This window comes from Cetorhinus maximus, chromosome 10 (genome assembly GCF_964194155.1).
Source record: "Cetorhinus maximus chromosome 10, sCetMax3.hap1.1, whole genome shotgun sequence".
NCBI classification, from domain to species: Eukaryota; Metazoa; Chordata; class Chondrichthyes; order Lamniformes; family Cetorhinidae; genus Cetorhinus; species Cetorhinus maximus.
In genome coordinates this window covers 106,434,258-106,458,588 of record NC_135888.1, presented here as the reverse complement: position 1 = coordinate 106,458,588, position 24,331 = coordinate 106,434,258, and the positions used below count along the sequence as shown (strand labels likewise).

The window sequence follows — 24,331 nt, the reverse complement described above, 5'->3', positions numbered from 1 at the left end:
GTGGTTATTTATTTTTCAGTGCAATAAATGAAAATGGATTCAATTTCCTCCATTCTTCCTTTGAAGGAATTATATACAATTGACAAAATGGAAATAAACTATTTAACCCAATGAGTCCATTTTGGTGTTCATCCTCCAAACAGGCCGAGTCCTAAATCCATAAGCCTGCCCTTTTTCATATTTCTTTTTCCTTCAACCATCTATCTCAGCAATTCTATGTGGGCATGGTCTCTGTTTCAATTATTAACTCCATTGTGCACCCTACACTCTCGGGGTAAATGTTCTCCCTACTCTGACATATATTTCTATGCTGCTTCATTCTTCACCCCTCAATCAATGATCCTAAGAATCACAGGAAATAGTCAAGTTCCATATGCTTATCCCCTCCTTCATTATTTTAAACAACTCTTATCAGATCACCGGGTAAGCTGCTAACTGGAATAAAAAAACAGACAATTTCAAGTCTTCCTTCAGATTTGAATGAGCTCACTCGTTGGGTTATGGGCCAACAGATATCTGCAGCTCTCCACGTCATCCCAATAATGTGTAACTCTAGACAACCAAGTGTTGGCAAGCTGCTTAACACAGGAGCCATCAAGGCTGTCTGATCACAGCTTCAACAAGGGCAACTTATATAGTCTCCAGTAATGACCACGGGACAGTGAGCAGGAACCCTATGTGATTTCCTTTCAGGGCTGCTATGGCTAAATGTAGTATCTCTTACAATGTAACTGAGAGCACCTAAATTAGCAGAGAATGAGGCTCAGACCTATGATCTTCAGTTCTATATAGCTCACAGCTACATTGTGCACTGCACTAATGAAGACATCAGGAAAGACTTTTTAAATATAGCCAGGGGTACACTCCTGAGGATGACACCGGACGAGGTTTAGTTAAGAGCAGCTCAAACACGGAGGCAGTGACATCTCTGGTTTCCCTTACTTCACTTTAGGGTGTCACACCGGAAATGCCACGTGTACCGAGTGCGCATGTGCGAGGAGGTTGGCCTCATGATTTCCGCTCGCGATTTTCCTCCGGTCGGAAGCTGCGCGCGTGCGCGGGCGGGCAGTGAAGCGTCACAGTCGGTGGGTCTGGGGGGAGGGGCCAGCCCAGGCAAGGCCAGGCAGCGTCACACAGAACCGTTCGGCCTCGGCTTCGGTACGACCATGTCAGGAGGCAGCGGCGGTTACAGCAGCCCGAAGATCGGCGCCGGCGCCCCGCCGCCTTGTCTCAACGGTGAGCCGTGGAAATCCGGGGCGGGGCGCGGCGTGCGGTGGGGATCCGCGGCGTGTATGACATGTCTCCCTCCCTCACCTTGCCCCAGACTAAGCCGGGGTGTCTCCTCCCCCACAGCCCGATATCCGCACGGTCGGTGATCGGACCGTTAGGTGGGGCCGAGCTCTGCGCCCCCAGCTCCTGTGGGTCTTGATTCTTGTGAGGGCGGCTCGATTCTCCTCTCCCTCTCTCCCCATGCCCCCCTCAGTTCAGCCGTGTTCTCCCCGGCCCGTGTAAACGTGTCAGTGAAACTCGGTGACGCCCGACTCTCCCTCCCCCTCAAACAGCTGCAGCCTTTCGAAACCAGTGAGCTGAAGTCACCAGACCTCCCTCCATGTTGCAACCCAGCCAGGATAGCAACACTATATATATAATATATGTGTGTGTGTGTGTATTGTTTGATTATGTGCTAATCCTTTTTGTTATTCGTACCTTTGGTTTCAGTCTCTTCCCCGCCCCAAGCGTTTCGGGTTGTTTTACAAATAATGGTGAGGCAGTATTTCATGCAATCTTTAGTGGGCTCTCGGTTGTATGCTTATATGGCTGACTTGTCAACAGTTTTCTCAAATGATGTGTTAGCGAACTCGCAAGGTGTTCTACTCCCCATCTTGTAAATTGCGGGCTCACCAGTGCATTACGAGGGTGCAGTTACAAAGCTCTGCAACACACTCCAGAAAGGGAAATTTTGAAGGTACTGTTTGTTGGAAGGTGCCAAGACGTTTCTGTCGAGGTTATTGAACGTGTTAGTGTCAGGGAGGGGTCTGTGAAGAATGCCAGCCTCAGCTTGCATGCCGTATCACTTTGCTCAACTGAGGAAAAATGAGTAGAGGATGCTCTGGTGTCTCCTCGCTAATAACTGCAGAGTCTTAATTCCAGTTGTTTAGTTTGGATATTCATCAGTATTCATCACTCATTAAATTCAGGCACCTAGCTAACCTAAGGAAAAATTCCAAATTTTTATAGACTGTGCCACTGTATATGATTATGTTGCCTTTTGTGATATCTCTATGGTAGGAAAGGTCAAACTCTTCCATTATTCACCTTATTCTACTTTTAGATCATGGATAGTGGAGAATCATTTTTTGTCCTTTTCTCTCTCTATAGTCCTTAATGCACACTAAATTGAAAGGATAATGCAAATGCCTGTTATGAGAATGGGTCAACAAGGGACAAACTTGCTGCTGGACTAAAACAGAACTGTACCCATTGGTGGATATAACAATAGATGTAAGAATGGTTGTAGCTTTGCTCTACAAATGCAATGAGGGAATTGTACAATTTAAAAAAAACTGATTTGGAGCATTTGTTTGCTGATCCTTTTACCAAGAACCCATAAATGACCAGAATTATTGATTTCACAACTTGCCACAGGTTTGGAGTCTAGAGCTCTGATTTTCTAGTCCAGCAACATAAGCAATAAGCTCCTCTACACAGTTGTCAAATGAAGGTATGGTGAATAAGCAGACAGGTGCTTAATATGCCACAGTTTGTTTTGCATAAGTTTTGCATAAGAATGATCTCAATAAATGTAAATTTGGATGATTAACTAAAATTCATATGACACGTTTTCCAATTTTCTCATCTCACTTTGAAGGTGATGACTGCCAGCATGCATATATAGTTTCTCATAGGATTTAAAGATGATGGCCGAGTTCTCGAGAACAAGGAGTTTTTAAAATCAAAACTTGAAAAAAAGCTCAGAGGGATTATGTGGGGGTGACGGGTTATGATGTGACCATCAATCACGCAAGTTTTTTTTAAAAAAAGCTTATATAATGTCCTTGTTACTCTTGTACAGGAAAGCTACAACCATTCTTACATTTTATATCCACCAATGGGTACAGTTCTGCAGCAAGTTTGTCTCTTGTTGAGGGAAAGTAATAAAGGGAGAAGATCTGCTGCTATTTGTTCAGACCTTCAGTGGATATGATAGTTATGACAGTAGTGTCCCCACCACCTTCGAACACATCGGTACTACATTAACTAGGAAAGTAGGCTCACGCTGTTCCTGACCAAACTCTAAGCTTTTAAAAAATCTTATGCAGCTGAGGTGAAGAAATCAAGGAAAATCTTGTTCCACTGACACAAATTCAGTCATGTAGTGACTCCATAAAGCCTTTCGCTTAAAATATGTTTTTCTAGATAAAAAATTAACTGTAATTCCTGAATACTGGGCTTACCTTAATTAAGTGCTTGACAAAAGATTTCCTACCCAGAGGCAGTTGTGTAAGAGAAACATTAAATTGTCTGGTCAGGTTTCAGCGCAGCATTGCTTAGTTGCTGGCAGGAATACTGCGGCTAAAACAGTTATGACAGCAAGACTATGAAGCTAAATAACAGGCTGTAAGTCTCTAAGTCTCCTTTGTGGAAAATCTTCCTATTGCAGTTAATAATGAAACTTGTATTTTCTTCACATTTGATTTAGATTTAATTATTGGGTGGGGAATGAGAGATTTAAAATGTTTTAAATTTAATTCTCTGATTGCCTTTATGACTCAGTTGGTTTGTACCATGAGTTGCTACACAGACCAGGAAGTCCCAGGTTTTATTCTTATCGTGGGCTCGTAGCTGTTTTCATGGTACAATCGGAGGGAAAGTTGGCCAGAGCTCATGCTTCTGGTTATTTTCCAGTCACCTAATCTAAGTACTTGTGTGGGCATCAGCTGAGGACAGCATTGGACAAGACTGTGATGTCTTTATGTCCAGTAGTTTGCCAATGCTCATTGTCTGGCTCATAAATGAAGAATGGTCACTTGGGTGAGGGCCAAAAGGTGACTGGAGACTATGTAAATGTCCCTGAGTCAAACTCCTTTTGGTGAGGGGAGAAAATTGACGATGAAAGGAGTGCACGAAGATTTTCTTTGTAATGTGTCTAGAAGTTGTTTTTGACTGAAGTTGATTGATGTCAGGCCAAATAAACATGGCATTTTGTGCACACTTCTCTGAAGAGAATGACACACCATCTTGGTTATTAGATGATTAAGTGGGAGGTTTGATGACCCCTGGTTTTCCATATATAATTAGGGAGAAGCCAGTGAATATCCGGTCCTTTTGTTGCATCGCATGACAAATGCTGGATGGACAGAGACAAATGAATGGATTAGATCAACAGAAGTTCAGGAATCAATAGGGTTGCTAAGTACAGTTGGAGAGAGAAAGATAGCCAAGTATGGTTGTTAGAAATTAAGACCCGACAGCCTTGTCCTGGAAACAATTGGAGAAGAAATTGGGGGGTAAAAACAAGAGGAAGAAGAAAAATCCAATGGGCGGATAACATTGAGACGTGGACTGAGGGAAGCTTGAAGAAAGCTGGAGAAAAAACAAAATGATGCCAACAGTCCCACTAAAGCTGTGGTGACAATGAATAAATGATGACATAAATGTCACTGACTTGTTAAAGCCTCCAATACACACACTTTGATGTACAATACATATTTAATCACTTTGCCAACTAAGAATCTACTTATGGCCATGTAATTTGCTGTGATATGCTGTTCAATTTGCCCCTTGATTTGAGTAACCACAGCAACCTTGTAGTTTCGAAGGAGACGGTTGGTATCACATTTAGAATCACAGAATGGTTATGACACAGAAGGAGACTATTTGGCCCATTGTCTGTGTCGGCTCTCTTCAAGAGCAAATCATCTCATCCCACTTTTTCCCCTTCTGTTAATTATTCCACTCCCTTTTGAAAGCCATGATTGAATCTGCCTCCACCACATTCTCAGGGAGTGCATTCCAGATCCTAACCACTTGCTGTGTAAAAAAAGGCTTTTTATTTTCTGTTGGTTCTTTTGCCAATCACCTTAAACCGGTGTCGAAACAAAAGTTAACATTGTCCCAATTCTGCAAAAGATACTTTCTTTAGCATCAAGACACTTTCAGGCTGCAGTTTTACTGAGACAAAAAAATGCCAGAAAGAAATTTGCTTATTTCTTGTAGATCTCAGTTTATCTAGATCTGATTTTAAATGATGGGAATTGTGTTTTGACACTCTGCATAATATCTTTTCCCAGGCCCTTTGATGAACCAACATCTTTCAGTTCCAACTGAGCAAGGATATAATGTGGTCCCACCAGCACCATATCCACAGCAATTGCCGGCAAAGAACTTTCCACGTCTTGCTGCTGAACAACATAACTATGACTACCATCAAAATTTTCAACCTGGTGGGAATTTTCAGGGCTTTGGACAGTCTTCCAGCAGACCTCCACTAAATGCTACCCATTTACAGAAGGGTACATCTGCTGATGGACAAGGCATACCTTTGGCTGCATATCCCGCGTCTTACTCAAGAATGCCACTGCCATCCCAAGGCTCATATGCACCTGCAACATCCAGCAGTGTTCACCTTGGAGCCTCAGTCCCTCCACAGCCAAGCTGGCAGTATAATCTTCCGCAACAGTCCCATCCTGTCGGCCAGCCTCCAGCAGGGATACAAGCAAATCATGTAATTCCAGCTGCAGGAACTGGTCAGGCGCGAGCACCTTTGGAGCCCTATGGAAGCGCTGGCCCAAAGCCCGCAATGGGCAATCAGTATGCAAATACAGCTGGAGGATCTTTTGTACAGAACTACACAAACCAAGGTAAGCCAAAATTTATGCTTCTGTTTTCTCTAGTGAAAATTGATAATTAATATTGTTGCTTATAAAGTGATGACTTGTACCAAAACATCATGAGTAAAGAACACATCTGCATTCCTAAAATAGCTACAGTTGTTTAATTCTGTGTTAGAATGAGTGTGCTGTATGGCCTGGTTTGATGATTTCTGATGAATGAGATTGCTGTACCGTAAAATACAGTCGAAACAGATTCATCATGTAATCAAAGTTTCTGAGTAGGACAGCGCTAAAGTACAGAGGTCTTTGTTCATTGAAATTTTTATTGTACATAGTGTTTATGACAGGGCTGAGATAGAAAATGTAATTGAAGCACCTCATTCACCTCCTTGTAATGAGTAAATTCATTGGTCGTAAAACAAAATTGAACTGGATTGAGGTTTTTCTCATGGGGAGGGATTTATTATTGAAAATGGCATAGTTGTAATGGGACCAATCAATGAATGAGTAATGAAAAGGAAATACAGGGATGATGCCAAAACCGAGGTTATACCCATCAGGAACAATTGAATATGCTGGGACACTTTGCTCTAGTAATGAGATGGCAGAGGGTTGACTTGATAGAGGTCTTTAAGGCGATGAAATAGCTTGATATGGTAGATGAAAAGAAGGTGTTTCTATTGGTCAGGAGATCTAAACTAGAGGTCATAAATTGCGATACACACTGAATCCAACACTGAATTCAGGAGAAACTTCTTTACCCAGGGGGTGGTTGGCATGTAACATTTGCTATCACACGAGTAGCTGAGGTGACTAGCATAGATGCATTTAAGGGAAAGCGAGAGGAATACATGAGGGAGAAAGGAAAAGCAGGATATTCTGATAGTATTAGATGAAGGGGTGTGGAAGGAGGCTTGTGTGGAGCATAGACCTGTTGGGTTGATTGGCCTATTTCATTAGTGTAAATGCTATGTAATTCTATGACCAGAAGTTTAAAACAGCACCACTTCCCCTACCCAAGCCCGAAACAAAGCAGTAAGATTGAGTTGCTGAGTAGAAGTGCGATGTCCGTGCCTGTACCTGAGCTCACGGTGCTTTTTCTCTTTTTAGGAAGTGTGGCTTTTTGTGCATTGAGCATTTTCCATTTCAGACATTGTGCTTCTTTTCAAATATCTTCCTCAATTTCTCCATTTTCTTGCCTAGGCCTTTCCTGTGACCTTTCACTATTTAAGGCAGTTTAGACCGTTTGTGGATTGGTTTTTCATTACTTCAGTTAGATTAGCTTTTGTATAAATTAACAGTTTTCTGTTTTTGTATTAACTATTTTTAGGGCGTTCAATCAATTGACTTCCCTTCTCGATTGGACTATCTGTTTCTTTCCCAATCCCACTAAAATATTTGCTAATCTTTTACCTCTGAAGTGTTAGACCCTAAATGTTGATCTGTTGTTCTCTCCACTGATGGGCATACTGTAATTTTCCAGCATTTGTAGTTTTGTTTCTTTTCAGTATCCCAGGTTGTGTCTACCAAGAGCTACTATTTCAAGCTTAATATCTTGAGTTTTATGATCAATATTTTTGCCTCACATTTAGCTCTGTTCTTTCATGCTGATGCGCACTTTCTGAACAATAGCTCCATTTTCCATTGTGTAATCTACATATTTTGAAATATTCGACATTGCTTTGCAAGTGTCTATGTTTGTAGGATGTATGACAGCTTCACCAAATTCAGGCTGAGTTAACCTGGTTTCTTTGAGGGATTTCAACTGAAAACATCATGGTCTCAGCTCTTTGGGAGAGCAGAGAAGTTAGGTTTTTGTTTAAAGTGTTTGTCTTTGCAATGATTTAAATGAGACCTGACCATACTATCTGAAGTTTTCAGTGCTATATAGCTTCCAAGCAAGTTCCAATGCTTGTTGCATTGACTTTAGAAAATTGATTTGTCTGAGAAATTAAATGAAACTTGATAAAGGCTTCTGCAAGGTACAGATAAAGCACATTCTAGTAACTACTTTATAAGTAGAAGTTTAAGGGAATTTAAGCTATTGAAAACTGACTATAACTGGTTCATCCCTTGCATTGTGCAGCCTATAACTGTAGTACACACAAACTTGCTTACTTTTGGAAGGTGAATTGTTGGATCTGTGCTTTTATCATGAGTAGGATATGCTGATGTTGGAGGTGAACATTGACCTCAAATCTGTTGAGCATTAGGTAGTAAACTTGGACTAGAATGGCCTTTGTAGCAAGTCTCTTCACAAATCATAAAAGAATGAATATTGAACTGAATTGAGAATGCCCTTTGGCTTAGTTATTTAGGCAATTCTAATTGTTGCTAACTGAAAAAATGTACTGAAGTGCACACCTCTGTTCATATAGTTGTTTCAAAAAAAGCCAACACAGTTTTTACTCTTGCCTTTGGGGTATCATGCCACTTTTGATCTAGTCTGAGCATACCATTGCACATTCGTGCATTTACTCCATCCTGATCTTAATGGGAAAATAATATTTGTAACGCTTCAGTGTATAGCAATGCTGGGCAAATGTGGCTTGACTTTTTGAAGTGGTATGTGAGAGGGTCGAATTGGTTGTATATTTGCATTCTTCCCCCCACCCCCCTCCCAACAACTTGGAACATAAGAAATGGGAGCAGGAAGAGACCATTTGGCCCCTCAAGCCTGCTCTGCCATTCAGGAAAGTCATGCCTGACCTGATTGTGGCCTCAGCTTGATTTTTCCTGCCTACCCCCCCATCACTCTTGACTCTGTTGTAGATTATCTGGTGATTGATTGAGTGCCACTGACAGAAACCTAGGAGTAGGGAAATAAGATAATTATTTATATTTTACATTAATGCTTGCATCGCTCAGTTGTCAATGAAGTGAGTGAGTGTAGCTCTGAATCTAAGGTACTATTGCCTTGACATTGAATCGATCTAGCTTGGAGCCAAGAAGCCAACTTCTGAGTTAACCAAAGTCCTTGGATTGGTCTTGTAGGATGAAGGCTGAAATTTTTTTAAAAAAAAACACATTATTGAGGCTCATTTACTTTGTATCTTCAGAGCAGCATCTGTGTGCCAATTACCTGATTCTACATCCCTGAAACTAGGTTTTTTTTTATGCTAGGAGCAGTTGTAGACCCAATGGGAGGTGCTTTGACATGCTATATCCCCTAACTGGTGTTGTGAATGAGTTATGGATTCTTTCAAAATCCATTTGAGATATCTGTGGGTAATAAGATGCTAAGATGGTTCCTTGGGCATTTCATTCACTACATAGAAACATCTATTCATGACTATCCATAGGCCTCGTATCAAAGCAGAATGCAGTAGAGTATACATTTTCTGTAACAAAAACAAAAATACCTGGAAAAACTCAGCAGGTCTGGCAGCATCTGTGGAGAGGAACACAGTTAACATTTCAAATGACCCTTCAACAGAACTAAGTAAAAATAGAAGAGGTGAAATATAAGCTGGTTTAAGGGGGGGTGGGACATGTAGAGCTGTATAGAGAGATTTCCAGCATCCGCAGTTTTTTGCTATTATCTACATTTTCTGTAGCTTCTTTCATGAGGTTGAAACTTGTTTTTATAACTCGAGTAAAAGAGATTTAAAAATCTGGTTAAGATTTGTATGTGTCTTAGATGCTTATAGCTTCCTTGTTTTTGGATTAACTCCTTCTGTGGTTTGGTCTCGTTTTGGTGTAACCTTTGACATAATTTCCTGCTTCAAAAATGGATGAAATTATGTTTAAATGTTTAAAGTGTTGAAGAAGACAAATTGCCCTCTTCTAACATACTTCCTAAACTAATTACAGCAATTACTTTTCTGTACATAAAATGTACAGGAAACATAAGTAGCACATGAGCGAATGTCCTGTTAAATGACTTGTATCTTAATTTTACAAGTGTACGGGTGTCTCAGTTGCAGGTCTTTATTTCATTTGTCAATATAGGTGTGCTCACTTGCAAAGGTAATGCTGATTAGATGTGATAGGTAGCCTGTGATATGTGACCACCTTCCCTGTATCCGTTTACCTAGATTGGGAACATTTGAAACATTTCTTTCATTACATCTAAGGCCATACCTAGAGATTAAAGCTGAAGTTTTCCTAGCCTATATGGCTCTGTATTGCACTGTGTGCTGCATACCCACCAAACATTTGGGTGAAGTGTTACCACAGTATACTATTAACTTGGTATTGCCTGTAGAGAATTTTGGGCATGTGTGTATCTAGTTATGGTGTGTTTGACCTAGAAGTGACACTGTGTTGCCCAGTTGGACTACCTATTCCCCATGATTTCCATTTCATGACTCAAAACATGAAGTCACTTTAAATTAATATCTGTGCAATGCTTTTTAAATCCCAGGACTGTGTAAAACCCATCATAGTGCAAGTTTGTTCCTGGAGATCAAAATCGAAAGTAAACCTGTGATACCACCATTGACTTGTTGCTTCAATGAGCAGTTTCAGATTCACCTTGTTTTAAGTGAAATCCACTATGAAGCTGGAGAAACTGAGTAGAGCATTCAAGCTAGTTTCCTATAAGACATCTCATGAATGGGATTGAATTGAGTGGATTATTTCTCTCTAACTTTTCTCTTTTCCTCTCCTAGACACTCTTCTGTTGTCACACTGCCTTTCACTTCTCTATTTTCAGGTGCTCTGCTCTTCCAATTCCCTGACACAATCCTTCAGTAGTCCCCAACTGTTTTCTTGCGCTTTCCAAGGCTTGAACATCTGTTAGACAAGCCTGTACAGCTTCCCCCATGCCTCTCTTGGTATCTTTCGACAGGCTCGTTGAGCCACTCGGCACCGACTCATTATGAGCAACAACCCTAATAGCCCCATCCCATTCTCCTGTCAATCTTCCTGCCAATTGTGACTAAGGGCTAACTTTGCCAGTATTCCTCCTGTCTAACTCAGACCTCCCACTGCTGACCCTGTGGACCCTGCCAGTGATCAGTCCCCCCCCCACCGCCGCATGCATCTCCTTCGGAATGTCCGTTCACTTGTGAACAAGGCCCTTTCTATCCGAATGTTGAGGATGATTGCATCACTGTGATAACCTTAACTGAAACTTGGCTGAGGGGCGGACACCATTCCCCTTAAAGAAACCTTCCTGCTTGGCTCCATCTTCCACCACTTGCCCTGTCAAGTATTGGTGCTCATCACCAGATTGCACCTTGGCCTGACTCCCTACTCGCGCTTTCTCCTTCGAGTGCTTCACCTTGTCCCACGCCTCACATCTCCTTTTTCAAAATTATTGTTCCCTGTTGTCCTCTTGAGTATGGTAAAAATGCTATCACTGAGATATCTTTCCTGCTTTCCTCCTGCAGCCTCTGCATCGAATGATTCCTCTTCCTCTGTGATTTCAACCTCCATCTCAACTCTCATTCTCTCTCCTGAGCTCAGTGCCCTCTTATCTTCGCTTAATCTCTCCCTCCACATGAACTCTTCAACCCACATTCATGGCCACCCCCCTTGCCTTGCCATATCACATGATCTTGCTAGTTCCATCTTATCAATTACAGATAAGACCTTCTCTGATCACTTCATGGTTTTGTCTCCTACCGCCGCCTGTATCTACTTCTGCAAAAAATTATCCATCAATTCACTTATAACCATACTTTCAAAATCTCAATTGCCCAGCCTCTGATATTGCTTAACTGCACCTTCACCTCCACTTATGCCATAGCCCCAGTAAGATCATTACCCCCTCTCACCCTGTCCATTCCCCCCACTCAGCCCTCATCTCCATTCCATTAAGTCCTTGGGCGGCAGATGTGAAAGGATATGGCGGATAATTGGTTTAGCCATCCACCACCAGATCTGGCTGGAACACTTAAAACACACTCGGGCCCTGCTCTTGGCTGCTAAAACTGCTCGCTATTTCAGCAGCATCCTTGACTGCAAAGATAACCACCGGCTTCTTTCTTTACTGCAGATCATCTTTTTGAACTCTTCTCCCCTGTTCCCTCCACCCTCGCCGTCAACAATAGGTGCGAGGAGCTCGTGAACCTCTTTGTCACTAAGATTGAGACCATCCAATTAGCTGCCTCTGCCATGCCCATCCCTTCTGCTAGCCCACCTGGCCAGACTTCCTCTAATGTTCCCCCTGACCTTGGCCTGAGCTTGCATCTTTCTCCAGTTTCAATCCTATCTCCCCTTATGGACAAGGTGAGCTCAGAGAGCATGAGATCCTCTTGCTCCCTCATTTCTACTCCCAGTAAACTCCATACCTCCTAACTCCCCTATTTAGTCTGCATGTTGGAGGAAATAGCTAACAGTTCTCTCTCTAGGTTGTGTCCCTGTTTCTTTTCAACCTGCCTCTCAAAAAAGAACAACCTTTGACCACTCCATCATTGCAAGCCACCATCCCATCTCCAATCTCCAATGTCCTTGAACTTGTTTCGGCCTCCAGATATATAAAAAAAAATTCACGGGATAGCGGCATTGCTGGCTAGGCCAGCATTGGTTATCCATCTCTAATTGCACTTGTGAAGGTGGTGATGAGCCATCTTCTTGAACTGCTGCAGTACATGTGGTGTAGGTTAGGAAGGGAGTTCCAGGATTTTGACCCAGTAATAATGAAGGAATGGGATACAGTCCCAAGTCAGGATGGTTTGTGGCTTGGAGGGGAATTTGCAGGTGGTGGTGATCCCATGCATCTGCCTTTTTCCTTGCAGGTGGTAGGGGTGGAAGGGGCTGTTGAAAGAGACTTGCCAAGTTGCTGCAGTGTCTTTTATATGGAACTATGCTGCTTTTTTTATTCATTTACAGGATGTGGGCATCGCTGGCTATGCCAGCATTTATTGCCTTTCCCTAATTGCCCTTGTGAGGTGGTGGTGAGCTGGCTTCTTGAACTGCTGCAGTCCCTGTGGTGTAGGTACACCCACAGTGCTGTTAGGAAGGGAGTTCCAGGATTTTGACCCAGTGACAGTGAAGGAACAACGATATAGTTCCAAGTCAGGATGGTGAGTGGCTTGGAGGGGAATTTGTGGTGGTTGGTGTTTCCATGTGTCTACTGCCCTTGTCCTTCTAGATGGTAGAGGTTGTGGGTTAGGAAGGTGCATTGCGTTGGTGATGGAGGGAGTGAATGTTTAAGGTGCTGGATGGGTGCCAGTCAAGCCGGCTGCTCTGTTCTGGATGGTGTCAAGCTTTTTGACAGTTGGTGCTACACTCAACCAGGCAAGTGGAGAGTATTCCATCGCACTCCTGACTTGTGCCTTGTAGATGGTGGACAGGCTTTTGGAAGTCAGGAGATGAGTTACTCACCACAGAATCCCCAGCCTTTGACTTGCTCTTGTAGCCACAGAATTCATATGGGTGATTCAGTTAAGCTTAAATTAAGTCAATGGTAACCCCCCGGGATGTTGATATTGGAGAATTTAGCAAAGGTAATGCCATTGATATCAGGGGGAGGTGGTTGGATTCTCTCTTGTTGGCGATGGTCATTGCCTAGCACTTCTGTGGCGTGAACGTTACTTGCCCTTTGTCAGCCCAAGCCTGGATATTGTCCAGGTCTTGCTGAATTTGGATACGGACTGCTTTGGCATCTGAATGGTGCTGAACATTGTGCAGTCATCAGCGAACATCCCCTCCTCTGACCTTATGATGGCGCAGCTGAAGGTTGCCAGGCCTAGGGCACTCCCCTGAGGAATTCCTGCAGTGGTGTCCTGGGACTGAGGTGATTGACCTCCAATAACCACAGCCATCTTCCTGTGTGCTAGGTATGATTCCAATGTGGAGAGTCGTTCTTTCCCCCCCCCCCCACTTGGTCAAATGCTGCCTTGATGTCAAAGGCAGTCACTCTCACCTCACCTCTGGAGTTCAGCTCTTTTGTCCAAGCTTGACCCAAGGCTGTAATGAAGTCAACAGTCAGGTGGCCCTGAGGAACCCAAACTGAGTGAGCAGGTTATTTCTGAGTAAGTACTGTTTGATAGCACTGTCACCGACACCTTCCATCACTTTTGATGATCAAGAGTAGGCTGATGTGGAAGTAATTGGCCGGGTTAGATTTGTCCTGCTTGTTGTGCCCAGGTATGTCCTGTTCAATGTTCTACATTGTCAGGTAGATGCCAGTTTTGTAGCTGTTCTGGAACAGCTTTCCAATCTTTCCTGAAACTCCATGCCTGATCCCTCCAATCAGGTTTTTGCCCCTGCCACAGTACCAAACAGGTCTCATCAAAATCATAAATAACATCCAATGTGATTATGACAAAGGCAGTCTTTCCCCCTTCGTCTGTCTCGATATGTCTGCAGTCTTTGTTACGGTTGACTACGTCATCCTCCTCCACACCTCTCCACTGGGTAAACTTTCATCAGATTCAGAAGGTTACAGACACCTTTTGAAGTAAAAAGTCAAACAAACTGAGGTAGATAAGCATACAGTACTATGTGAAAGAATTTTTCACTGATTAAATGATGATGAGCCTAATGATTGTCACTTTACTTGTTCTCATGCTGTGAAATAAAACAGCTTAATAATTCATATTTACCAATATGATGTGTAATATTGTGTCAACCTTCAGAAAGGTTGGTGAGGTACACAATAAGGCATGTGCGAAAAACACTAATTTAAACCACACGGTGCTCCTGTTACACCAGTGGGTTGCACAATCATACACACTGGTTAGGTATTGGGAAGTAACAGGCAAAATCTTACTATAACTTGCTCAGAATGCTTCAAGTTGGTAGCATGTTTTTACAATCAAAGACTAACGTTTGGGTACAGTGAATTCTTAAAAACATTTTGTCCATATTTGTTTCAGAAATTTTTTGATACTGTCACATGATTAGATTAAGGATCTTTGTATCACAGTTTTCCTCCCCTGTTATGTAAACTGAGATTTTGTATAAAAACTGGTGGATTTCTCTATCACATGGTCGAAGTTGGGCCTTTTATCTATGACTGAGTTTGGGTGAATTAGGGTTGAATGGAGGCCACTGGATGATGGTTTCAGGTGTGCAGCTAATTCTGGGATGACGGGTACAGGGAAAGAATAAGAACAATCTTGTCAATATATATTCGATAGAAAGTGTTTCTCTCATTTGACTAGATATAATTTGACAGAAGTAATGTATTGAGGACCCATTGGTATCTCAGGCACATGAAGTTTCATAATGTAGTTGGTTACCTGTTAGTGAATAAAATTTACCATTGCAATAGGATGTTATGCTGTGCTAAGAATATCAAAGCTCAGTCAGGCTGTTATTTGAATGGAATTTGCTTTGATTTCATTCAGAATTTGGAGTTGACTAGTGTAGCTGTTGTGCCCTGGAGAATCTAGTTTTGCTCCACAAGTTTTTGAACATGCATGAAAAGGATGTATTTTCAGTTGGACATCAACTCTAATACCAGCCCTTGAAAATATTGCTATTGGCATTATAAGTATGGCTGTGATGAACCATCCAGGTTATGGAGCTAAGAAGTATGGGATGTTTTACAAAAATAAACCAATTATCTTGAAGGTTTTCTGTTTTGTAATTAACCTTTTTTGATTATTAATTAAATTGACAGCTCCCGTGCCCTGTTTAAAAACACAGAATTTGATTGCCTGACTGATTTTCATTCATTCCATAATCGATTTACATTTTAAAAAAAATTTGTGCATAATATAACCTCCGCTATAAACACTTGTTTTAACGGACACTATTTTGTGTAATGAGGACAAAGTTTTCCCAAGTTCAGCTTGTCCTTGCAATGTACTTTACTGTATTTTATAATTTTAAATTAAAATGTTTCATATAAATATTTTAAGTTTTATTCCAGTATTCATATGCTAAGTTTGTTTAAAAGTTGTCTTTGAGGTTTCATTCTTGTGCAACATTTTATAGTGTAATAAATTTCAGGTAATGTAATTCTAAGCTTGTGTGAGTAAATAAAGTTTTGAGTTATTCTATTGTTTCAATATTTCAGTAGGATCAAGTCATCCACCAGTCAACCAACCATTAACTCAGATGTATCAGCCTGGCAGGACACCCTTGGCTCCCCCACCATTAAGTGGAGGTCCCCCTTTGATCAGACCAACTCATCCTCTGGTAACCGCTAATCATGATGCACCACTCGCTCAAAATCTTGTCGGAAACTCTGAAGGTAACGCTTCTATGGTGAAAAAATCCTTAATTTCTATTTTAAATTTGGTATGCTGGTACACATGAAAATCAGGGAACATGTTAACTGTTCCACAATACGAACTTATATAGAGACTAAATGCCCACTAGCACTAAGGTGGAAATGCTCTCCACGTTACCATGTGCCTCAGACCAGGAAACCTTTAATGTTTCGAATTGCTAAGCGCTATACTTGTGTCAATTTGAAAATAGTTCTGAATGATATATTTCTGATTTGAAAAGAATGCAAGGTTTTGTAGGGCTTATTTGTTTAAGATCTATATTCATGTAGCAAGTATTGGATAAACTTGCTTATATGTCAGTCTGTAGAATGCTATTCTATAGAAAAGTAATATATTTTTGTATTTTAGCCAGTTTCCTGTTGTGAATCAGAGGATATGCTACTTAAACTTAATTGTCTAGCTACTAACTTCATCCCTCTATGTGGCAACGGTCTGAGCTTAAGCCAGTTTGTTCACAACCTTGCTGTCACATTTGATCCTGGGATGAGCTTCCAACCTCTCAATTGTGCCATCAATCTCCACCTGTGTAGCATCACCTGACTTTGCTGCTATCTCAGCTCATCTGCTGACCCTCTCATCCAAGCCTTCGTTGCCTCTAGACTTGACTATTCCAACACACTGCAGGCTGGTCTCTCAAATTGCACCCTCTGTAAATGTGAGGTCATCCAAAACTATGTTGCCTGTGTCTTATCTTGCTGACTGCTCTATTCCCCTATTACTCCTGGGCTCATTGATCTGCATTGGTTTCCAGTCAAGCAACATCTTGACTCTCAAATTCTCATCCTTGTTTTCAAGCCCCTCCATGGCCACGTGACTCACTTTCTGTGTCACCTTGTCCTGTCCCACAACCCCTACAAGGTATCTGCACTCTTCTAACTTTGGCCTCTTGTGCATCCCCAGTTATAGTTGTTCCACCATTGGTGGTCATGCCTTCAGTTCTCTCAGCTGCAAGCTCTGGAATTCTGTCACCACACCTCTCTGCCACTCTGATTTCTTCCTTTAAGACTCTCCTTAAAACCTTCCCTTTTGTCCAAGCTTTTGGTCATCTGACCGAATATTTCATATGGCTCACTGTCATACTTAATTTTATAATACTCCTGTGAAGCATCCTGGGGCATTTATTACGCTAAAGGCACTATATAAGTCACTTAGACGGAAGGATCATTCTACAATGTAAAACAAATGTTAGTTTGCTAAGGGTAGTTATATACCCCTATAGCTTAATTGATGTAAATGAGCACTGGGTGAATTAATTCAAAGGTTACCTGTAATAACTATAGAAGATTTTTTTCCTAGCCTCATGATGCATGAGCTAAAATCTCAACTGAATATTTTGAATAAAATGCATATTGAACTTTAATTTAAACATGTTTTTATCTTATTCAATTCACTGTTTACCACTGTTAGTCTATAGTCATAAGGAATCACATAATCAGCTATAATAATAAATAATAAAAACAGAAAATGCTGAAAAAAATGCAGCAGACCTAGCAACATCTATGGAGAGAGAGACAGTGTTAACATTTCGAGTCCGTATGACTCTTGGGTCATACGGACTCGAAAGGTTAACTCTGTTTCTCTCTCCACAGATGTTGCTAGACCTCGGTTTTTCCAGAATTTTTTGTTTTGTTTCAGATTTCCAGCATCTGCAGTATTTTGCTTTTATCTTAATGGAATTTTCAATCCTGGCTGTGATTAAATTAGTCTCTGTCTAATCAGTGTTCCATTAATTGAAGTTGTAAACTTGAACACGTCTGCAGGAATGGATCATGCATTCTTAAATGGTAGCATTTCCGTTCAAAAAAGAATTTATTTTTGGCCAGAATCCTGTCTTGGTGGCTTAATTTTGTACCAAAATAACTACCTAAGATCGAAAGTAAAACATGCTTGGAGGTTTTGGAATGAACAGTAGAATCCTTGTCGTTTGATATTCATTATTTGCCCCGTATTATGCTCTGAGTGTAGCTAGAGCAAGCTGCCATGAATTAAAAGCTGCAACTTCAAAGATTTAAATATTTAAAGATAATTATCCTATAGTCAGGTAATTTTACCTAAAAGATAAATCAAACAGCATTGCACTGTTTATTGAATGTGATAGCTATGCTTCAGTTGATTTTATTAGTCTATTTGAAGTTGTTTTTATACAACAACTACTTGCATTCCAAACAGAGGTTCTAACATAGCAAGACACCCCAAGTCACCTTTACAGGAATGTTAACAAACCAGATTTAACACTGAGCCTATAAGGTAGTAATGGGCAAAAGAGGTAGATTTTAAGGCATGTCTTAAAGGAGGAAAGAGAGGTGGAGAGGCTTGAGGGAACTCCACAGTTTAGGGCTTCGATAGTTGAAGGCACATCCATAACAGTAGAACGATTAAAATCAGGGCTGCGCCAGAGGAATGCAGATATCTTGAATGGTTGTAGGGCTGAGTGAGTTTACAGAGATGGGGACAGAGAAGGCCATGAAGGTTTTTTGAAAACTACCGAAATAAATACTTTAAAATAGTAATCTCAGTGCAATGAGTGCAATTTGTTTTTGACTAAATGTACTTGATGCAAGATTTTTAACCTTTTTAGGATTCAACGCTGGGTCATCTGGTGATCAATCAGTAGCTCCTGACAATTATGATACTGTGGAAGGAGGTGGTGAAATCAGTAAGTATTATACTTGTAAAATGATCACTTTTTGTTGTTAGATGACAGGAGAAATTAAATTGTACTGCTACTGGACTAAAAGTTGGGGATGCCATCTTTTGCTGGCATCAGCGAAACAGTACTTTTGCACTGACATTTGGAAAAAGAGGAGATGATTAGTAAAGCTGCTCTTTATATTAACTGTAAATGCAAGGCCATACCTTGAACAACCATTTCCAAGTTTATGTACTAACATGCCCATAATTATAATAGAGGCTATACTGTCATGCTAATGAGATCATAATTTAGGAAACTGATTTTAGCCTGAGATTGTTTGGATGCTTTGAACAGTTTTTTTCTGTACCCTAAGAGGCATTCATACTAGTGCTTGCAGCTTTCAATGATGTAACCTGATGGAATGCTACTGTGTTTTAATCTGCAATAAAGTAAGGTTTATTTGAGTTTTTTTCTCCATTTTCACTACAGTGCAGCCTATTCAACAAGGCCTCAAAACTAGAAGGACACTTGGCCACTCATATCCCTCCTTACCTCCTGGCTACCAAAACCTGGCTGGCCCTGGCGCTCCAAATACTGAAGGACCACAGCAATTTACTCAGGTATATGAGGTGCTGATTCTATCCATGCAGTACTACTTCCAGTTAGTGAGAAGAGATGAATAAGAACATTTGAGTAAGGCTCTGCGAAATTCTGCTAGAACTTTCTCTGTAAAGTTGGTGCAAACCCTCAGCAGTCATGCATCTGTGGGACTTGGGTTCTTGCTGGCAATATCTTTTTAACAGAAGCTCAAGTTAAGACCACAGCAGCCCACCTCAGAGGGACAACTGGAGAAGTCATTTCAGTTTTGCACTCCTTTGCTTACAATTGGTTGTGGAGTAATGTTGATGAAGACCTGAATGGAAGTTGCTTGCGATCTTGCCTGGAGTGGAATATTGCACAGAGAATCCAAAGAGAAAAAAATATATTTTCTTAAAAGAAAATCAACTTTTTTTTAAAGCTGCAAATTCTCTAGTGAGAAGTGTGATCTACCACCATACACAAGCAGTAAAATGTATAGTTTATGTATGAAGTTTTGAATGTTTGAAAAACTTCCACTTTTTTTATTGAAGTTGCACAGTAGCCTGTTCATTAGCCAGAGTGCACCTTTGCAATTGTTTCTGCTGAAGTATGGTACCCTTGTGTATACACTTTTCATGCAACATATGCTGAAGATTGACCCTCTGCCAGTTTTTATTTACTGTACAATATTTTGGAATATCTGTGTTCTTCCTAAGGACCAGCCTCCACATAGTGATATTACCTATCCTTGCATTGTTTCAGAGATCTGTGGCAAAGGAGGTTTGTATCTATTTCCATTGAAACAAACTGCATCCTACCACCACTCCATTAGTAACCAACTCAATACAGTGAGGGGTGCCTGCCGAGATATTGAGTTGAAATCTGTTTCGTTGCGTGATGCAAAGATAATCCCAAATGTTCCATCTTCCTCTTTTCCCACATCACCTTGAGCTCCTGCAGACCTAGTAACAATTTAGCAGTACTGCTGCTTTGGGACTCTTGAGCTTTAATAATTGCATTACAATAGCACTCTTGGGAATTATTTTCACAAGCCAGTTTGTGAACAGATGATGCACATTTATGAGAATTTTAAAGGAATTGAGTCATTTTTGGAAAATCTTTTCAGTGGCTATCATGGGTAACTCAATTAAATGAATTGTGTTTGACTGTATCACTAAGAAATTTTATAATGCACTGCATTACAGGAAGTGTGCAAAAATCAAGAAAATATAGACACAGAACCTGTGTCAACATGGTGTGTGCAAAATCTTTTACTGCAGACTTTTCCCTGCTGTTTTCAGAACAAAGCCTGCTTCAAAGGCTCTGGAAAAGATGATTTATCTGTCTTTGTTCTCTTTGCTGCAACATATTCTCCTTATAATAAAACTTATTTTCTTCAGGCTCCGCATTTTAATCAACTAATGACTGGCATGGGTGGGCTTAGCTTGCAGCAAGGCCAACAATCAGAGGCAGCACGATCTCTGAATCTCCTGCAGGAGAGAAATATTCTGCCTTCAACTCCAGTCAGAGCCCCTCATCCAAACCTACACAAGGATCTACAGAAACTAAACTGCAATCCAGAGTAAGTTGTAGTAGTTTCCAGTATAAGTTTATTGACCAAACAAATGTGACTTTGCAAGTCAAATCTAACCCTAACTGAAAATTTAAGTTTGCTGTCTGCTCTGTTATCTAGCCCCCCCCACCCCAACCTAATCCAGTACAGCTGTTTAAAATGTGTCCTTAAACTGATGAAGTAGTATTTTTAATTGATAGCTTAATTATCAGACCCTACTTTAGAACCTAATCTGACTATTTTTCGCTTCCCCATCTTTGCTGAATCAGGAATTTCAATTCCTTTTAAAATGCTTCAGCAGCAAGCCATGTTAGAGCTAATGACAATCTATTTACAAAGTTGGGTCTTTGTGTCGTCTACTGTGGAGCTTTTTTCCCATTTTCTCCCCATTTCTCCCACCTGAAGGGGTTACGGTTTAGTGGGTACTGACAACCCATTGTTATCTTGCCCAAGTGGACGTGGGCCTAAAATGATGCATGTGAATGGTATATTTAATACAATACTGTAATAAAATTCTCAAAACATTTCAGTAGCCTTATAATTGTACCTCCTCCAAACTTATGGTCATTCCTTCAGACTTCTCCCACTTTTTCCTAATGCCTCCGTGAAGCACTTTGTAATGCAATCCAATCCTGTCCATATCCAAATTCACATGTGTCCAATTCTCCAGCAAGAATTGCTTGCTGGAAACGGGAACGCTGGATAACTCCTGCCACAAACCTCCCTTTTTTAACATAGGAGTTTGAGTATAGCATCCTGACTGCTGTCACTGCTTTAGTTGGCTGACTAGGAATATTGACTAGGAAATGAACCCGAAACCTTCAGTGTCTTTGTCCATGACTTTTTGGAAAAGTTATGCTTTTTAAAAAACAAATGGTTGTTAAAAACTGGTTTATAATTAATTTTATTAAGTGAAATATTTTTCTATTTAGTGTGTTCAGGTGCACATTGACCAACATCCCTCAAACTCAGTCTTTATTGAGCAAAGCTAAACTTCCTTTAGGATTACAGCTGCATCCATTCCGAGACCTATCAGTAAGTGATAAATTGTGTTACATTACCGAATTATTATATTTTAGAAAAAATTGTGCTTTGACTTCCACCTCCACCACGCCCCCCCCCCAAAACCTCCAACCTCCTAGTGGAATTAGCCTGTCCTCCACTTGGCTCTCCCCACAGCAATGTAATTGAGATTAGGCGCACAGTGATTGTACAAAAAGGGGAAACTGAGACTGCATGACAACACCTGATGATTGAACATGCAGTGCTTAACTTGAGGAAGTAATAGCAATGTGGTAAAGGAAAACCTGTAGATGTGGTGTACTTTGATTTCCAGAAGGCATTTGACAATGTGCCACATCAAAGGTTACTGCACAAAATAAAAGCTCATGGTGTAGGGGGTAACATATTTGCATGGATAGAAGATTGGTTAGCTAACAGAAAACAGAGTAGGCATAAATGGTTTTTTTTAGGTTTGGCAGGATGTTGCGAGTGGAGTGCCACAGGGATCAGTGCTGGGGCATCAACTGTTTGTAATCTATATCAATTATTTGAATGAAGGAACCAGAAGTATTGTTGCTAAATTTACTGATGAAGCAAAGATAGGTAGGAAAAAGGACATAACTTGTCTATATCCCTTTGCAGATGCCTTAAGTGAATGGGTAAAAATTTGGCCGATGGATTATAATGTTGCAAATGTGAATTGTCCACTTGGCAGGAAGAATAGAAAAGCAGCGTGTAATTTAAATGAAGAGAGATTGCAGAGATACAGAGGGATCTGGGTGTCTTGGTACATGAAAAAAGTTAGTATGCAGGTACAGCAAGTGATTAGGAAGGCAAATGGAATGTTGTTTATTGCAAGGGGATTGGAATATATAAGTAAGGGTGTTTTGCTATAGTTGCACAGGGCTTTGGTGAGGCCACATCTAGAGTACTGTGTGCAGTCTTGGTCTCCTTATTTAAGAACGGGCATAATTGCATTAAAGCAGTTCAGAGAAGGTTCACTTGACATCCCTGGGATAAGGGTTTTCTTATGAAGAAAGGTTGGACAGGTTGGGCCTTTATCCATTGGAGTTTAGAAGAGTGAGGTGATTTTTTTGAAACAGATGAAAAACCTGAGGGGACTTGATAGAGTGGATGCTTAGAGGATGTTTCCCCTGTGGGAGACACCAGAAATAAGGAATACAGTTTGAAAATAAGGGGTCTCCCATTTAAGACAGATGAGGAGAAATTTTTTGAGGGTTGAGAGCCTGTGGAACTTTCTCTCTACCTCAGAGTGGTGGAGGCAGGGCCATTGAACATTTTTATGGCAGAGCTAGATGGATTCTTGATTAACAAGGAATTTGAAGGGTATAGAGGGTAGGCAGGAAAGGGGCATTGAAGCCACAATCAGATCAGCCATGATCTATTGAATGATGGAGCAAACCCGAGGGGCTGAATGGCCTTCTCCTCCAAATTCATGTGTAATAATTTAATTTTACTTTTCAATCTTCATTTTAAATGTTACCCTTTTTAAAATGGAAATATATTCATTCTTAAGTTTTTTTAAAAATATGTCTGACCACATCATTAGTACTTAGTGCGTATGCTTCATGTTGCAGCAATTGCCTGTGGTTACGTCGAGTACCATTGTGAGGTGTCGTTCTTGCAGAACTTACATAAATCCTTTTGTCAACTTTCTGGACCAAAGAAGATGGAAATGTAACTTGTGCTATCGAGTTAATGATGGTAGGTTCACCAAAAAGACCAAAATGTTTTGAAAACATTGAATATATTTAAATAGAACCAGATGCAGAAAAACAGATGAGGCAAATGGAGTGGGTGCAGAACTGTAGTGGGAAACTTGGGAGAGATGACAGATTGGTTGAGAAAGGGATTTGAGAGACTACAACTAAGTTGGCTTAAGATTCTGCTGCCAGCTATGGAGCAGAACAAGGAGGATATGCAGGAAGGACAAGAGGGTTGAAATGGTGATGGTATATGATGTTTTATGAATGTTTCAATAGATTGCTTTAGAAGTGCAGACCCAGTTATGCAGGCAAGCATGGCTTCAATTTTCTCACATACAGGTCTTACAAACAGCACATCAATCACCAGGTCACCTTCTTTAGGTGCTGGTTGAAGAATTAATGTTGGAGAATTCCCTGCTGCTGCGCAAGTAGAATCATGAAATTGAGTCCACTTTAGCAAGCAGACAGGTTTAACAAATTCAAGAGATGGCACCTTCTGCAGAATAGGAACCCTTCAGTTGGGTGTTGGCTTAGAATATGTGCTCAGTGGTGTTGAATACACAAGCTACAGACACAGATGAATAGTGCCATCGACTGAGTCAAGCTGATATGTAGCTCTAGGGCTATCTGTACCTTGCTCGTTCTGCTTTCTACCCTTAATGTCACCTATTAGCACAATTCTTAGCTAATATCACCAGCTTCAACACCTCTTTGTCTTTTTGTCTATGACATCTTTTGGCAATCTCCACCTATCACTGGCCCTCTATCCAGCTCTGCCTGTCCCATCCCCCCTTAAACCAGCTTATATTTCACCTCTCTTCTATTCTTCCATAGTTCTGTTGAAGAGT

At 40.9% G+C, this 24,331-nt stretch overlaps 1 protein-coding gene across 2 annotated transcripts in view; it reads left to right on the top strand.

Moving 5' to 3' along the window:
• Nucleotides 1-1,076: 1,076 nt before the first annotated feature.
• sec24a (SEC24 homolog A, COPII coat complex component) overlaps nt 1,077-24,331 on the top strand; it is a 60,376-nt gene continuing 37,121 nt past the window's right edge. Inside the window, exons 1-8 of one of the 2 annotated variants that reach the window (XM_078550942.1) lie at nt 1,077-1,236; nt 5,292-5,861; nt 15,754-15,930; nt 18,549-18,626; nt 19,092-19,222; nt 20,582-20,763; nt 21,687-21,789; nt 23,355-23,481. In XM_078550942.1, coding sequence (XP_078407068.1) covers nt 1,167-1,236; nt 5,292-5,861; nt 15,754-15,930; nt 18,549-18,626; nt 19,092-19,222; nt 20,582-20,763; nt 21,687-21,789; nt 23,355-23,481 — 1,438 coding nt within the window. In that variant the 5' untranslated portion in view covers nt 1,077-1,166. Of the gene's footprint in view, nt 1,237-3,602; nt 3,619-5,291; nt 5,862-15,753; nt 15,931-18,548; nt 18,627-19,091; nt 19,223-20,581; nt 20,764-21,686; nt 21,790-23,354; nt 23,482-24,331 lie in introns of those variants that run through there. The other variant, XM_078550943.1, reaches the window with a different exon arrangement.